Source organism: Ambystoma mexicanum, chromosome 10 (genome assembly GCF_040938575.1).
Source record: "Ambystoma mexicanum isolate Mex_15411 chromosome 10, UKY_AmexF1_1, whole genome shotgun sequence".
NCBI classification, from domain to species: domain Eukaryota; kingdom Metazoa; phylum Chordata; class Amphibia; order Caudata; family Ambystomatidae; genus Ambystoma; species Ambystoma mexicanum.
Genome location: NC_090932.1, coordinates 733,737,595 through 733,752,096, shown reverse-complemented (window position 1 = coordinate 733,752,096; position 14,502 = coordinate 733,737,595). Strand labels below are relative to the sequence as shown.

The 14,502-nt window shown below is 48.9% G+C and overlaps 1 protein-coding gene across 2 annotated transcripts in view; it reads left to right on the top strand.

Annotated features, from left to right (window-relative positions):
- Window positions 1-14,502, top strand: part of PFN2 (profilin 2) — a 139,474-nt gene that overhangs the window by 71,570 nt on the left and 53,402 nt on the right. For both annotated transcript variants that reach the window (XM_069618374.1, XM_069618375.1), the window contains exon 2: window positions 11,973-12,165. In XM_069618374.1, coding sequence (XP_069474475.1) covers window positions 11,973-12,165 — 193 coding nt within the window. The remainder of the gene's footprint in view (window positions 1-11,972; window positions 12,166-14,502) is intronic.

The window sequence follows — 14,502 nt, the reverse complement described above, 5'->3', positions numbered from 1 at the left end:
AGTCTGGCCTTTCCTTCTGTGTGAAGTGCTCCAACTTCTTCCTTTTAAGAGGGGTATTCAGCCCTCTTACGTTATGCGTTAGCCACTTAAGGAGATACCCAGCAAAAAAGGGTTGCCACTACGCGGGAGTGCCCCTTTGCCTGCCCCCCACCCCGCTGCTAGTCGCCGCCCCACCTGTGTCCCCCCCTTTCCTCCCCCCTTCCCCACCCTGAAGGCAAAAACCTTCCTGCACTCTCCCTACTCCCAACTCGGGCATCAACACCCTTTCGGTTCCAACATGGTTGCTCCGCCTGCAACCCTTTAGCTACATCACCCTTCTAGAGGCCCACCACCCCTGTCGTTACCATTCCAGTTTAGGACTCTGTCACAGTCTTGCCTCGCGCTTCACTGAGTTTCCCTTTGACCCGCGGAACGCCGTTCTTGGCCTCTCCTTTTTTTATCCCCAACTGTTGTCCATTCCCAAGTTCGAGGTCTAGGTCGACCACTCCAAACTTTCTGACCTGAACTTGCTGCAGTATCCTCGAGGTCTAGTCGCAGAAGATCAGACCCTTCGTGGAGAGAGGTAATCCGTCTCTGGGTCCCCTCCCATTCAAAAAGCAAGCCAAACGGAAAGGTCAATTTTTATCAGACTGCTTTCTCGTTGAGGACTTTCAGCAGTGGTGCCATTTGTTTCCTTTTCAGGAGTGTGCTATTCGCCAAATCTTGAAAGAGAGCAATCTGGTGGCCCTCATACATAATTGCTTCCTTTAGTCTTGCTGCCCTGAGAACCGCTTCCTTCTGAGCGTACCTCGTAAATGCTGCGAGCACATCTCTCGACCTTGCTGTGACCTTTGGATAATCGCCCGGTTCTGTGTGCCCGATCCAGTTCTTTCATCTCCGGGCTGCCCTCTTCCAGGATGTACGCAAAGATGCCCTGAAGCACCGCCTTTAGATTGTTGTCTGGCACTGATTCCGGCAGCATTTTCACTCTTATATTGATCCTACGAGACCTGTTTTCCAAGTCCTCCATCTGAATTTCGAGATTTCTGGTGGCAATGCCCAGCCTTTCTATAGCTTCACTATTAGCTGAAGTATCTGTATCTACCTCTTGAAGCCCTTTCTCCAACGCATCAGTTCTTTCTCCTAATTGTCTCAGCTCATGTTTCATTTCCCTCAGTGGCTTCATTCAAGTCATTACGCATCATCTGGAATTGTTCCTGGAAGGTCTTTGCCAGATTTGCTTGCAAGGCATGTAGTCTCTCCCCCCACCCCTCTGGAATTCCTGTCTAGGCATGGGTGCCAAGTCCTCTGATTCCCCTTGCATGGGTTCCTCTCCTATTCGCCCGTGGGAGGCCCCAGGTCCGTCTTTCAAGGACTGGGCTGGCCACATCGCCTGAAGGGTGCCCGGGGTATCTCCGACGCTTACAGCACTGTCCCCCCTTTCCCTTTGGGTTTCGTGGACATGCCGCTCGCTTCTCCTCAGCAAGTGTGCCCACGCAACTGCCGCCCTGCACCAGTCCTCCACCGCTCCTGGACGATCCGAGAGAAATGCTAGGGAGGCTGAAGCCGCTTTTCCCTCTCCAACCCCAGCCAGTCCCCCAACAGGCCTCCTTCTTATCGCATCTCCTACTGTCCGGTATGCGGGTTCCGGAGCTTCCCCTCACCCCTTGGAGGAAGCCTTTGTATGGCGTATAGCTGATTGTAGCTCCTCTATTGCACTCCTCAGCCAGGGGTCCAACCCGTCCCGTGCCCCTCAAGGGTCCCTCCGCTCCAATTGGGTTGGGTCGCGAGCTTCCCCTCACCCCTTGGAGGAAGCCTTTGTATGGCATATAGCTGATTGTAGCTCCTCTATTGCACTCCTCAGCCAGGGGTCCAACCCGTCCCGTGCCCCTCAAGGGTCCCTCCGCTCCAAGAGACCCCCCGAACCTCCAGGGGTGCGGATAGCGTCTCTGCCCACCTCCAAATCATCAGGGGGGTGGTGGTATAGTCCCAGACCCCCCAGGGCCGTTGCGCCACACTATAACAATGGACGCTGCACCGTGTTCAGGGGGCCCCCCACCTTCCCGCACAGTTGCTCACCTTCCATCTGTCTGGGAGCTGTGCAGCACCGGTCCGCCTGCCGGTCGGGGAAGCCCGCAGGGCCTGTCTTGCTTTCCCCACCGCTTGCAGGTTGTTCGCTTAAAGGGGTCTCCCCCCTCCCCCCCACCTCAAAGGTTCCTCCGGAGACTGCCGACGGGCTGGGGCCACTATCCTGTCCAGCTGCCTCAAGTTTGCCTCTGCCGATCCTCTCTCCCCAAGGAGGCCGCGTCCGCTGATGCCTCTGATCGCTCTCCCAGTCCCTTGGATACGCACGGGTTCGCCGGCGGGGGCAGGCCGCTTCCAGGGCCGTGCTTCCTAGTTTCTCCTCTCTGGCGCCGGGCCGGCGACTAACAGCTCCCCAAGGATGCCTCCCCGCCATGCGCCCCCCAGGCAGAGGAGTCCTCGGGGTCTCTGGCGTTGTGGCCCTCCGCCTCTCCGGGGAACGCTGCTCCTTTCACGTCCCCCAATATGAGCGTTCCCGGCCCCGATGCACTCCGCTCCTCGATGGTCTCCTCGGTTCCCGCCCGGGCGCTCCAAGCGTCGCACCCTCCAAACTGCTCTTCCGAGTCAACCGGCTCGTCCTGCTTTCCTCCTTTACTTCGAACCCCTTGGGGGAACGCGCAGCATTCGATAGGTCTGCAGATTGGGTGGTGGGCACCTTTGGTCCAGCGGGTCTGGAGAGCGCCGTCGGCATGTCCTCACAGTGCCAGCGGCCATCTTGGAATCTTGCACCCTTGTTTTTTAAAAAGTATTTTTATATGTACTGTTAAATGTAACTAAATTGTATGACACTGTTCCTTCTCCAACAATCGAAGATAACCATGTTCTGTGTGCAAACTCTGTAGAACTACTGTAGAATGGATTTAGGGTAGTAGTAGTTTTGAATCTTTGAACAGGTATTTTGTGTGTGTGTGTGTGTGTTTTGAGGCTTGTGATATCTGCTTAGATCACATGCTATGCATAGGCTGACATCTTGTGGAAGCTGCAGAGTATTACCGTTGTTTTTGAAACTGGAAAAGGGACGTCGACAGGGCGTGCCAGTAATACAATCCCTAGTGTGACGTCCACTGTACCCATGGTCCCTCACGCGTTTAGGTCTCTCAGATTGTTTTTTCCGCCATCATTGTTGGATGCTATAACGTGGAGTTCCGTTTCGGCTAACGCCATTGACTAATAACATAATTAGAGCTAGTACTCTTCTATCCTTTATATTGCCGCTCTTTGACGGTTTTAAGGACAAACGTCGTCTGACCAAGAACTTGCCTCAACTACACCCCTTCGGCATTGGAAGGCGGCACTGGGCCTCGGCCCAGACAGTAGGGAGAGTGTGCTCTAAGAGAAAGCATATTCCCCCTTTTCCCCACTCTATTTTCGCCAGGCTGCCTTTCCAACAATTATGCACCCTTTATATTTTGCCCCCGTTGCAACACAAAAATCCCCTGGAAGGACAAGCACCGGGTGTGGAACCTGTCTTCCAACGGCCATTGTAGAGCTTGTCAGCTTTTCAAATCAAAGGACCGAAAAACCAAACGTTGGGACACCACGCTATGCAGGCCGAGGACACCATGGATGTGCAGGGTGCATCCAGCGACGGCAGCATCAGCGTCTTTTCGGATGATGGAGATGGGGGAACTCTCACATGCTAGCGCCCAACCCCAGCAGACAGGCCGGAGACACTGTTAATGGGACGACACCCGGCGGCATTAGCACACACAAGTCATCCCACAGAAAACTCACACCAGAAGTCGACGAAGACACAATCTACATGGCCACACACGGTGTCCAGGAGTAGGTCCACCAGCTCCCTGTGCTCTGGGCGCTTGCCCCACGACTGGCCCCCCAAGTCCCGAGATAAAGACGACTCGGACACTGTGTCCAATACAGCAGCCGCAAGCAGAGCGTCGGAAGACGCGGACCCGGCCCTCCCCATCCGAAATTCGACATTCCTCATTAACCTCAAACAGCCAGACTTAGAAAATGTCCCATCTGGTGCAAAAACATGTCCCGGATACTCCTTAAAAGGATAACTTCAAAGAAACACACTTCGAAGAGTCACCATCACCCTAGGGGGAAAGAGTGCACCACATAAAGAAAAGTGTTTCCCAAAGGGATGGTACTGTGGCTGCAGCTATGAAACGCAAAGGGCAGCCTGCCCCAGAATTACCTCACACTCCTCCTGGAACTATACCAAGTTCCTCATAATGGTCTGTTGAGGACATTGATGGTGATTTCTTTCATGGCAGATTTCTTTGAGAAAAATCCCCAGGCAATAGAAGGCATACAAAACACGCCACCTACTAGTGGTGCCACGTCTTCTCAACCCCCAGCAAAAAGGGCACGTCCAGACACCCCTCAAGTCACCCCTCAGCAAAACCCTGACCAATTTGATCTCTATGATCCAAATACAGACACTGAGGAGCACGACACTCTAGGGGAGGTAGATCATTACTATGATAATGAAGAAGACATAACATCATGCATTCTCCAGACCACGTAGACCTGCCGGTGGCAGACTCACCGGCGGACAATCCACTACAGTTTAATGAGTTGCTCATGAAAGCAGCAGAGCATTTCCAAATCCGGACACAACTGAACAAGGATTTTGTAGAGGACATATTAGGGGACACAAGGGCTGTGGCCCAATTTATACCCATTCTACAGTCCATGCAGAGGATAATTCTACCCTCTCCTAGAAACAGCAAATCAAACGTGTGCGGTAAACCCACGTATTGAGAATTTTCCACCATGCGCTCACAGACCCCCTTTACATCAGGGGCCAATTGAAACCAGATTCACTTGTAGTTACCACAACAAGAAAGAGGGCGGGAACACCTCTAGCTTCATCAGAAGCGGCTCCTGATAAACAGAGTAAGAAAATGTACACTCTCTGGAGGAAAGTGCCACCTCGGCAGCTTTTCAAACGGGAATCGCCAAAAATACCACTTTGCTGGCAAGTTACAACTATCACAAATGGGAGGAGATTGCAACTCTGATGGCCTCAGCGGAAGGGAAAACAGTGTCTAACTGCATCTTAAAAAATAACTTTGCAGCAGATAATGCTGGTAGAATCATCGCTGAAGGCACTCATATAAAACACCATGCATGGCTACGCCAATCGGGTCTTAAAGTGGAGACGCAGGCGACTCTCCTCAATATGCCAATCGAACCAAATGTCCTGTTCGGCAAGGCGGTTGAGGGTGCGTTGAAGAGTGCTAAGGAAGAGCATGATACTCTTCTTTAGGCCAGCTCACAAACCAACCATCAGGCCAAAGATGCGGAAACAATTTTCATCGCTTCAGGGGATAAAATTCCGAGAGTGGTTCCGGTTAGTCAAAATCAGGAGTTATCCTGGGGTTCCAATCGAGGACAAGCCTCTCAAAGTTTCCAAAGAGGCCAGCGCAGATCTTGCGGCCGGGGGAGGTCCTCCATTTCCAGAGGTGGGGCAACACCTCCGAAGCAATGACCACGCGCTTCAGGTTCACTCCCATTCCTCTCCAGTAGGAGGGCGTATAACACACTTCACCCACGCATGGGAGGGAATCGCCTCGGACAAGTGGGTGCTATCACCCGAGGCGGGCGGTTATTGCGTAGAGTTACTGCAGCGACCTTCCAACCATCCCTGTCAGAAATCCACCACAAAGGAGGAGCAACGCATCCTTCCAGAAGAGGTTGCAACGCTGTTGCTAAAGGACACCATCGAAATCGTCCTGGCGAACCAGGTAAACAAGGGTATCTATTCAACCTACTTCCTTGTGCCAAAGAAAGATCTAACAATGCACCCAGTATTAGATCTGCGCCCTGCAAACACGTATCAAGCCACAAACATTCTGCATGACAAAGCTACAGGAAGGAATCCCACTGCTAAAGCGGGGGTCTACATGGCAACCTTGGATATGAAAGATGCATATTTACATATTTCAATGTTCCAGCACACAAAATTCTTGCATTTCAAGATGGAAAACCAGCACTACCAATTCAAGGAGCTACCCTTCGGAATAGCATCGGCTCCAAGGATATTCACAAAGGGTACTGGCGGTGGTGGCAGCGCACCTGCGCAGGGAGGCAATCCCAGTGTACCCCTACTCATCAAGAAAGAATCCAAAACATACTGCTGCAAATACCTCCGTATCAAGCCGGTCACGAGATGAGCGTATGCAAAGCTATGAGTTTGCTTGGCATGATGGCACCTTGCATTTACCTGGTCCCACACACATGACTGCGCATGCGCCCAATGCAGGAGTGGTTGGCGAAACCGTGGTCTCAGGCAAGCGGTCACTGGGACGATCTAGTGGTTGTTTCGCCAACGCTAGTACAAGCCCTTCGCTTGTGGACAAAGGAGAATCTGTTAAAGGGAAAACCCTTCCACGATCCGGCAGTGCAAGCAGTAGTTACAACAGACACATCACTTTCTGGGTTGGGGGCACATCACCTTCATCACAGAGCCCATGGTCTGTGGACTCTCAGCACAGAACTATATAAACCTGCTGGAACTTCTGGCAGTGTTCAAAGCGTTTCAAGCCTTTGAAGCATGGCTGACAATTCAATGGGTACAAATCCTTACAGACAGCACCACTGAACTGTTCTACATCAACAAGCGGGGGGGGGGGGGGGGGCGCACATTCTCCAAAAGCTAGCACAGAAAATATGGAAATGGGCACTCAAAGGTGGGATCTTCAGAACTTCCCAACATGTTCCAGGGGAACTCAACACTCTAGCAGACACACTAAGGAGAGAACCACTACCGAAAAGAACACAAGTGGGGACTCGACACAAGCGTGGTAGATCTCATTTTCTCGCAGTGGTGTTACCCCAGGCTACTTGTTAGCAACAAGAGAAAAAAAAAACAAGGGCCAGACTTCGCGTTCAAGTTTCACCGACCAGACTCCAAGGGGGAACGCCCTATGGATGAGTTGGTCAGGGAAATTTGGCTACGCTCCCCCCCCCCCCCCCCCCCCCCCCCCCAAACTCCACTAATGAACAGGATGGTGAAAAAGATTCACAGAGAACAAATGATGCTTATCTGAGTTTCTCCCATGTGGGCGAGACAACCCTGGTATCCACATCTGCGCAAACCGGCGATGTGCGATCCATCAAACTCCCGTGCCAACTTCGTTCAATGAACTTGGCAGCATGGCTCCTGGGGTCATAGTTTGGACATCTTAATTCACCACAAGGGTGTAATAGATGTGTACTTTGTTGCAAGTCTAAACAAATAAACCCCATAGAAGGTCCTCCAACCCACATTCTTAATTACATGCTTCACTTGCTAGACTTGGTTAGTTTTTAACTGTATAAAGGTTCACCCAGCGGCTATATCTGCATACACTACCTCATGATTTATGGTGGAAAGTTCCCGTTGAGGCATTTAGGGGGGGGGGGGTAAAAAGACTACACCGTCCTATTTCATTCAAACCCACCGCCAGGCTGGGAGCTCAACATAGTACTTGAAAAACTCATAGTAGCTATAACCTCCATAAGAGCCGGTGAACTTAAAGCTTTGTCAGTGCAAGACCCTTTCTTGTCATTCACAAGGTCACATTGGTATTGAGAACACACCCTAGGTTTTCACCCTAGTTTATCTCCAAATTTCACATAAAGCCAATCCATTGAGCTACCGGCCTTCTTTTAGAACCCAACTGGCTCAGCTGAGAAACTCCATACAATAGATATAAGGAGGGCGGTCCTTTACTATGTAAACAAGACCAGACCGCTCAGGAAACAGACCGTTTGTTTTTGTAGCACCAGGCAGAGAAGGAGACCACATTTCCAAGAGTGCTATCTCTAGATGAATAGTCGGATACATACAGCTCTGCTACTCCTTATCAAGCAAAACACTGCCATTCACACCAAGAGCTCACTCCACAGGGGGTACAGGTGCTACTTTGGCTTTTATCACAAACGTCCCGCTGGACGCCATTTGCAAAGCAGCTACATGGAGCTCTGTACACACTTTCACTCGGCACTACTGCATTGACACACGCTCTAAAGCAGATATCCAGGTGGGGCACGTGGTTCTAAAACCTCTATATGCCGCAGGACCTTCTCACAACCAACCGCCTTCTCTTAACACTGCTCGCTAATCAATGCATAGCATGTAATCTAAGCAGACTCCACAAGCCTCGGAAGAAATGCATTACTCGCTGTAATCATATTTCTGATGCTTGTATCTGCTTAGATTCATATGTGTCCACTCTTTCTCCCCTTGGAGTAGAGGTGCATAGATGTTTTATCTGATACTTATCTGCTTTAATACATCTGAGCTCACGCTCCACTAAATGCAATCATCTGAGGGACCTTGACGCGTGAAGGACCATGGGTACAGTGGACGTCGTACTGGGATAGTATTACTGGCATGCCCTGTTGACGTCCCTTTTCGAGTTTCCAAGACAAAAACTATAATACTCTGCAGCTACCGGTAGATGTCGGCCTATGTGAATCTAAGCAGATTCAAGTATCAGAAATAACGATTACAGTGAGTAATGTGTGTACATTTTGAGTGTGTAATGTTAAATGTAGAAAGATGTCGCATTAATTAAAACCAAGACACACAGGCCTACTTATCCCAGATTGACATGCATATGTCTTAGTGGGAGAAGACTGTAGGCTGCAGATGAACGTTTTTAGCGTTTTTTCCTACTTATGAACACAAACCCGTATTGTTTCAGGACAAGGGCTTAACTTGGTTGAGATGGTGGCAATCTGTTCACTAGATAAGGGGTATTCCATCTTATATTTTTAGTTTGGTAGTTAAATATTTTAGTTGTGGGGGAGGGGGACAAAAAATTCCAATTCTCACTTTGATATTTTACTGGCCTGAGTAAAATAGGTGTTTTGTTATGGTTTTTTTGGGAGTGGGGGGGTGGGATATCGAAAGCACTATCCAGGGGAACAATGATGCTTAAAGGCAGCCTTCTTGGTTGGCCTGTCTCATCCATCCAACTTAAAAAGGAGATTAAGCTGGTCGTAAACAATCTGTTCTTCACGAAGCCTGGACCATAAGAGCTGTGGCTGTTCATTGCATACACCAATATAGCTGCTCACTTAAGACTGAAGGGTAATAATTTTGTGAGGTAACATAAGCATTTTCTGTTCCTTAGTCTCTGTTCCTTAGTCACACTTCTTGAGGACCGTTTTAGTGCTATTTGAGAAAGTGGCACTAGTGCCATACGATGAGTGCAAGGCCAGAGCTAATATCAAAAATGTCATTTGTGAAAGAGATATGCAATGCATGACTGGGAAATCCAGGTAGATGGCTGGGTGTACTTAAGTGTGCAGATTAGAAGCTGAGTGTTGCAAGTGCTAAAGGAAAATGGCTAAAAAGGACGACAATAGTAAATGGTTTAGTAATAAAGGGTCCGATTTAGCAGTAGGGATATATACATGGATGGTGTAAAGAGTAGAAATGCACAATTTACGTTGGGTGGGGGGCATCCATGCACTTGGCTCAGTGTTTCCATAGTCCAGGGCTGGTGTATGACCAATGTGACTGGTGTCTCTGTATTGATACAGTGGCATTTTGGGGCCTTTTTTAGTGAGCAGGTAAACCAAGGGAAGACATACTTGTCAGGGGCTGCTTTTAGCAATTCGAATGAAATCTATATAACGAGAACTGGTGTTCATAAGGAACACAGATTGGCGTTGTCTGAAGATTAAGTTCTCCAGCTGTATGAATATTCCCTGTCATCCGGCTGGGATTCCTCTGTAACATAAAGCAGTTCATTTTTAAACTGAAAACTTCAGTCACGTTACTACTATAGTATAGTCATTCTTGGGTTATACAACCCACAGCTAATGAAAAGGGGTCCCTTCGCTCCACCCTTGGAGGCCATACTCAGACTTTTTACTGCACGTTGTGTTGGAAGTCCACAAAAATTGGTCTCAAACCTATTCAACAGTTTTTCTTCAAATTGATAGGAATTTTCTTCACGACGTTTGTGGAATGCTTGACATCTGGGGTTTGCTCTTGGCCTTACCTCTGTGGATTGGATTCTCTGTCTCCGACTGCGAGACCTACATCCAGCATGCGGAGACGAAGGGGAAGAGCCTTTTCAGGGCCTGTGCCTGGTGCAGCCTAAAGAATGTATACGTGGAGGACCTCCACGACCACTGCTTATACTGCCTGCACCTGATGCACGACATTCAGGACTGTTCCATCTGTCAGTCGTTTCTTGATAAGACGGACACCGCTGCTACATGTTGGTGGCATGGCTCAATGATGCCTCCATTGACAAGTCATGGCAAGTCTTGGTTGTCAACATATAAAACCCTGTCTGCACAGAAGCATAAGTCTTATTGATGACCACGACCCTGTCGACGACTCTACCATGACACTGTCAACGCCGCCTGCTGACCCGCGCAATCAAGTCTTCAACCACGACTAAGGCTAAGCTAGCGCTCCGTGGAAACGGATACCATTGGCTCCTTTGTTAGCTCAACCATCTGCTCTGGCTGCCATACACAAGCCTCTGTGCCCCTTTTCCATTGACCCTGGGGTGGTCACCCCATTTAAACCATGCTTGTCGGCTATCCCACCAGAGGACATCTTTCAGCCTGCCCTCGACTTTGATCTAGAAGGCCCTGTGGGAGTGTTCTGACTCCAGTCCCAAGTTAGCTATGCCCCCACCGAAGGCAGTTCCGGTGCCTGGCATTATTACAGTCCTGCCATTGATGCAGCAGCTTCTAGAGACTTCTCCATGGACATTCTCGCCACCTTGCAATCCTTGGTATTTGAGCTGTAAAACAGGCTACCTGACTCATCGACGCCTCAGCTGTCCACATCACAACCAGGCCCAAGTGGTCAAGCTGCCCCCGATTACCCCAACCCCCCCCCCCCCCCTCCCCTCTGCCTGCGGGAGACTCAGACTGCCTGTCTCGGTGCATAACCTTCGGGACACAGTTGGAGGATGACGTTTCACACGCACACGGCAGGCACAGACGAGTTCAACGTTCTCCTTGGGGATGACGAAACGGAGGTTCCTCTTTGAGAGATTCCCTTTCAGTGTGAGATTGGTTCATTCCATGCTCTGATGTTGACATGTTCGGCTTGGCTCCAGAGGAACAGAAGAAGGAAAGTTTGCTCTGCCATAGTTGAGAGCAACCCAGAAAGTAGATTGTGGCAATCCCTTTGCGTGAAGATATATGGGAAGGACTGCCTTTTGACCATGAAGACCATGAACAGTCAAGACACGTTCTCCCAAAAAAACAGGAAAAAAACAGCAAATAATTGTATTTCGAGGAGCGAAACGCGAGGACTTCCAGCAGGAGCAGTAAAAATCAGACGATTGCCACCAGTGGTGGAGCTTAGGAGGACGAGTGTCATTGGCTGACACTAATATACACGCGATGAGCAGTTTTTAGCTTAAAGCTAAACTGCTTTAGTTTTAGAGAGGATTACCAGCCTGGCGACGGGCAATATTCTCAAGCATGTGAATCCATGCCGGAGAACAAGAGTTAAAGGTAAGTAACTTGTACCTTTTGGCATTGGTATCTCTAATACATTCAAATGGTCCTTTTATGCAGCCACTCTGCAGTTTGATTCTGAACATGGCGTCTTTGGGGAAAAGTTGAGCCTCTGCAACACACTTGCCAATGGGCAAATGACCAAAAAAGAGGTTGATGTTATAGTGCGGCAGTTTTCACTTCACAGCCACTGCTAATCTAAAACTAGTGTGTTTTTCAGTGAGACCATGACTATTCAAAGCAAGTGAATCTGAGATACCAAAGCTGGAGAACTGTTACAGGTAAGTAACCTTTTTCTAAAACTGGACTGCTTTGTGTTGCATAAAATCTCATTTCCAAAATGGCAATTGTATAGCTTTACATCTAGTATACTGGAATGGGGCATGTCTTAATTGTTATGAGGGCATTTTTCCTGCAGGCTGTCATTTTAATACACATTTTTCTTTTATTCCCAGCCATCAGAAATAGATGTGCTAATCGGAAAAGATCGTGAAGGGTTCTTCACGGGTGGTTTGACTATTGGTGGAAAGAAGTGCTCTGTGATCAGAGATAGTATGTTTATTGACAATGACTGCACAATGGATATCAGGACGAAGAGTCAAGGTGGCGAACCAACATACAATATTTCTGTTGGCAGAGCTGGACGAGGTAAGCTGCAGTTGGAAGGCAGACGTTCTAGTATTCCCGATTTGTGAACCTTGAAAATATTTGGATGGATTATAAAATAGTTGAATTCTATGCTAGGTTGGCTAGTTGAATTTCTATGCTAAGTTAAAAAGGAATTTTTTGTGTGTGCTGGTAATGATAGTAGCAGACATGAAAATCCTATTTGACAAATCTACGCATAAAAAAACTACTATGGATTGTGGCCATTAAAGGGTGTTTTTATTTCAACCTTAAACTGATTTCATATGCCATCTTTGTTAACCCTGACCAATTTCTAAATGGATACTCTACTGATAAATGTTCACACAATTAAGTTACTATTGGTTTTCTACAGAAAGCCTACTAGTAGAATTTAAAACCATCTCCTACACTGCAGGAGATGTAGAAACGGGGGAAAGGTAGCACGGACCCTTGAAGGGTGCATGGTAGGTCCAACTTCTAAAATGGATTCCGTTAGTTGACCCCCTCCAACCCACCATACCTTATAGTTTGGGAATTTGGAACACCTGCTATTAGGCACTGTTTTAGAAGCTATTTTCCATGGTTTGTCTCCAGCCCCTTATCAATCAAGGAGTTTTTCCTTTAATGTATTCTCAGCATTGGACTTCCTTCTGCAATTACGATCAATTTGAAAAAACGTAGCGGCCTCATTCTCTGGTCAGGACCATCGTCTTATAGGTGGTTCTTCCACTTGACCGAAATTGAGGGTTTCAGGTTTTGTTTGTCCGCTCTCCTGTCTCTTGGTAGTTGTAGCAGGCCTTTTGGGGCTTCAGAAGGATTGGCCACACCAACACATTCTTTGGTTAGCTCTGTAGTGGCAAGCCACCTATCTTGGATACGCCTACTCCTTGTACAATACCTTCTCAATCAATGCTCAGCCCTCTCGACTCCCATCTTCTCGCCCCCCTATTCAGCTGGGTGCAAACCGCCTTTGTCTTTTTATGTCTAGCCCACCTCCCTCCAAGTTTTGCACGCTGCTTGTCCTGCTTGCCTCCCTTCCTCCTGACACCTTGGTGCTCTTCTCATCCTCTCTCCCCAGGTTTTCCTTTGCTATGGCCTTCTGTTTTCCTCTTTGCCCCCGCCTCCTCAGGTGTCTTCTTGCTCTTCTTCACTCTGGTCTTTCACCTTTCCTTCCACATCAGTGCTTTCTTTCCATCCTTCTGCAGAATGGCAGATTGATGCCTTTTAACTCTTCTCCTTTCCTTCCTCCCACATCTTCACTATTAGGACCACTTCTTCATTCCCTCTCCTCTCTGCGGGCCTCTTCAGCTCTTTCCACTATCCACTTCCTTTCGTTTTCTTTCCATGCCCTACTCGCTGCTCATCTGCCTTGCCTGCTTTCCTTCCTCCTGCTAACTCTGCAATTCAGCTGCTGTTGCCTCGCTGTTGCTGTATTCCACTGCTTTTCTCCAAATAACTACTACACTGGAGCTTAGCAGTTTTATATCCCTGTGTATCCGCCTCTGAGAAACCCTTTAATCCTACTCTGCCATGACATTGGGCTCACTAGGATTGGCTTGTAGATTTAATTTGTGCTCCTCTCCTTGGGGCAGATTGGTGGACAGAACCTTTAAGGAGTTTTGCCACAATCTTGGTTCTGATATTCCTAACTATTGCTGTTGCATTGGTTTTCTGCATAGTGGGCAACAGTTCCCAGCTCATTCATGCCAGCGACTTTGCCCTGTTGGCTCACGAGAAATCCAGCAGCCATCCACATTGCTTTCCATGATGTGAACCGACTGAGAGGAGAGGCTGCAGGACCTGATGCTTGCCTGGTGTACCACTGTAAGCCAGCCCCTACTCCCTGCAGCCATGGTCCAAATGTTTGATTACTGGCAACAAGCCCTCAAAGGTGAGGGATTGTTTGGGATACACATCTTCTGCAGATTGCAGTTATTCTAGAAAAAGCATGATGCACCCCGAAACCCCTACTGATCAACCGTGGGGCTACTGAGTAACTCTCAACCTACCTCCCATGCCACCCTGTCTCTCCTCTGCCCACAGACCTGCCCCTTTATATCCCTTTGCTTCTCTGAAAGTGGCCCGTTTCACCTTTTCTAGAATGGTAGCTTCATCCTCTTCCCCCTCAGACCCTCCTACCCTCTCTCACTCCTATGGCACCAAAACCCACAAAATGCTGAAAGGGTGTCTGGTCCTCTACCTTGACCCTCCATACCTCACCACTTCTCCATGGGTCCAGCCTTTTCCACCCCTACCTTCAGACCCTCCCCTCTCCCAGTCTCCACCCCCTTCCTATTGGATTCTCTCCCAGTACACCTAAACCCCCAGCACCCTCCAGACTCCAACCAGAAACAACCC